This window comes from Montipora foliosa, chromosome 5 (assembly GCF_036669935.1).
Source record: "Montipora foliosa isolate CH-2021 chromosome 5, ASM3666993v2, whole genome shotgun sequence".
Lineage (NCBI taxonomy): Eukaryota > Metazoa > Cnidaria > Anthozoa > Scleractinia > Acroporidae > Montipora > Montipora foliosa.
In genome coordinates, this window is record NC_090873.1 from 22,805,192 (window position 1) to 22,808,376 (window position 3,185).

The 3,185-nt window shown below is 36.4% G+C and overlaps 1 protein-coding gene across 1 annotated transcript in view; it reads left to right on the top strand.

Moving 5' to 3' along the window:
• The window catches only part of LOC138002462 (uncharacterized), an 11,517-nt gene extending 8,537 nt beyond the window's left edge, over nt 1-2,980 (top strand). Inside the window, exons 3-4 of the mRNA XM_068848498.1 lie at nt 1,994-2,125; nt 2,682-2,980. Coding sequence (XP_068704599.1) covers nt 1,994-2,125; nt 2,682-2,980 — 431 coding nt within the window. The remainder of the gene's footprint in view (nt 1-1,993; nt 2,126-2,681) is intronic.
• The last annotated feature ends 205 nt before the right edge of the window (nt 2,981-3,185 follow it).

Here is a 3,185-nt window from a genome sequence, read left to right on the forward strand (position 1 = left end):
TTGTGTAAATGGTACACGTCGCCCGGGGGTGGGACTCCCATATGAAACAGACGGGGATATTCGTCGGAAATTTTGAATTTAACCCCTAAAGGAGACCAATCTAGGCGTGGCTTAAGCAAATTTTGACCCCTAAAAGAGACCGTTTAAAAACACAAAAATACGACACGCCATGAGTTTTAATGATAAAAAGGCATAATCATCGAATGCTTTTATCTAAAAAGAAAATTTAAAAGGAAATTTGACTTCAGTTTCTCTTCGCGTAATTCTGTGTTACTTCGCGGAACACTAAACGAGACCTTGGTGGCATAAAATATTGGCGCTTTGCCCGGAACACCGTAATCACCCTCTGATTTAATTGGATTCCTTTAGGACGCAGCTCTATTGGTTTAGAGTTGGGTTCCATTGTTTCTTTGTGTCCATTGTTTTCTGAACCAATCCTGAGAGCCGTTGTAATAGTAATGTATTTATAGTGCGCAATTTTCATAAAAATGTTCAAATGCGCATGACAGTCGGTTAAAAGTAAGATCTAACATTTAAATTTTAAAATTCTCAATAAAATATTACAATTCGTATTAGAAATGTTACAAACTAAAATAAAAAACAAGGTAGATATTAAGTTGTAATCATAAAAATGCTGACCTAAATAAGCTTGTTTTAAGCTTAACTTTAAAAACATCGACAGACTTAGTGCGTCTGACATCGAAAGGCAAAGCATTCCAGATCCTTGGAGCAGTGCTAGTGGAGGACCTATCAAAAAGTATTGCTTTGGATATAAAACGAGGATAGTTAAGTAACAGATTATCGTTTGAATTCCTACGATTGTATCTAGCTGGACATCTAAGAGAAATAAGAGAGGAAAAGTAAGACGGAGCTAAACCACGAAAAATCTTAAAAGTAATCAAAAGAATCTTAAACTCAATTCTAAATCTAATTGGTAACTAGTGTAACTACATAATAAGGGGTGTCATGTGACAGAATTTGTGTTCATTAAAAATCAGTCTTGCACAAGCATTCTGTACACGTTGAAGTTTATTTAGGAATCAGGCCGGCCATATAATAAGCTGTTAGGCCTAAATAACATTCGGTTAGCCTAATAGGCCTTATTCACTCTAACGATATGTTGGTTTTGAAATTGTCATGCAAATTAGCCATGCAAATTAGCCATGTTTTATGCTGGGGGGCAAACATTGGAAAAAAGGAAAATTGCGGAAAATCGGCTGGTCGAAATATTGAAATAACATTGCTTAAAGTCCATTTTAGTATTTAGAATTAAGTACCTTTTATAATAATTTTATATCTTTTGATTGCCTTTGACAGTTTGACTATCTATTTCGTTAGCTACTCATTTTTCACTAAAAAAAACGTCGAAGTAACTTGTGTAATCATTCTATTTTACTACTTAGGTGATAAACATTCAATGAACGTGAAACAAATCATCTGTGTGGCTAAGATGTTCGTTATAACCTCTCGAACTTGTGCACTTGTGTTGTTGCCCCCTCAGAAGAGTGTAGCTAATTTGCATGATAATAGCAAATCCAATGTGGCGGCCATCGTGAATAAGGTCTATTAGGCCTAAATAACATTCAGGTTAGCCTGTTTACGGTTAGCTCTTAATAACAGTGAAGGTAACGCCATATTTTACCCCTGGTCTGCACGGTCTGCAGTCTGCGTTTTGGCGTGACCGTTGATTCTGCTCCGCCAAACCACCTGTAGTCCTGACTTGAGAGCATCTCCATACTGCTCTCTAGGACTGAATTCCGGTGTTGCAACGTCCACATTGCCATTTTTTGCGTCCAGTAAAAATGGTTGTGATTGTCGAAATGCTGATCGGTTCCACTGCGTGCGTTGTTGTTTTATGGCAGTTTTTACCGTTTAATCTTGATACTATATTGTTTGTAAGGCGTCTCAACGGTTACAACTCTTCTCAGATCTTCCCAGACCAATCGCCGACGAAGAACAATATTTTCTCATGCATGATTTGGTTTCATTTTAGATCTTCCGGCCAAAAGGAATCCAGATAATCCTGAGTGTAACCAATGCCTGGATAGATGTACAAGTGAAGGAAATAGCCAGTCTTGGTGCGAAAGCGTCGACTGTGAATGCCAAGCCCGTCGCACGCTGAAAGGTACCACACTCTTGGCTTCATTAAATCGTTATGGACATATAGGTGTTTCTCTTTTGCAGCCCCCAGTTTATGGAACTCTCTCCCGACATTATCAGACAGAGTAGCTCGTAACCAGGTTTTAAGACCTATACGAAAACAAACCTTTTTAAAAAATTTTATAACTTAGATTAGCATGTAATAGAGTCTTTGACCCGGAAATATAGTTTTAATATGTTAAAATAGTTTTAATATAGTTTTTACCTGAAAATTGTAAAAATCCATCCTATTGCTACTTGTAAATTTTCCTATTTTAGATTGTAATTATTGTAAAGCGCTATTGGGCTAAACGGAAATAGTGCTATATAAATAAAGCATTATTATTATTATTATTCGTTTTCAGTAAATCGAAGTCGATATGTCATTCTTTAATAGGTTATTCATGGTAGTTTTTACCGTTTAATCTTGATACTATATTACTTGTAAGGCGTCTCAACGGTTACAACTCTTCTGAGATCTTCCCAGGCCAATCGCCGACGAAGAACAACATTTTCTCATGCATGATTTGGTTTCATTCTAGATCTTCCCGCCAAAAGGAATCCAGATAATCCTGAGTGTAACCAATGCCTGGATAGATGTACAAGTGAAGGAAATAGCCAGTCTTGGTGCGAAAGCGTCGACTGTGAATGCCAAGCCCGTCGCACGCTGAAAGGTACCACACTCTTGGCTTCATTAAATCGTTATGGACGTATAGGTGTTTCTCTTTTGCAGCCCTCAGTTTATGGAACTCTCTCCCCGACATTATCAGACAGAGTAGCTCGTTACCAAGTTTTAAGACCTATACGAAAACATACCTTTTTAAAAAATGTTATAACTTAGATTAGCATGTAATATAGTCTTTTACGTGGAAATATAGTTTTAATATCTTAAAATAGTTTTGATATAGTTTTCACCTGAAAATTGTAAAAATTTATCCTATTGCTACTTGTAAATTTTCCTATTTTGGATTGTAATTATTGTAAAGCGCGATTGGGCTAAACGGAAATAGTGCTATATAAATAAAGCATTATTATTATTATTATTT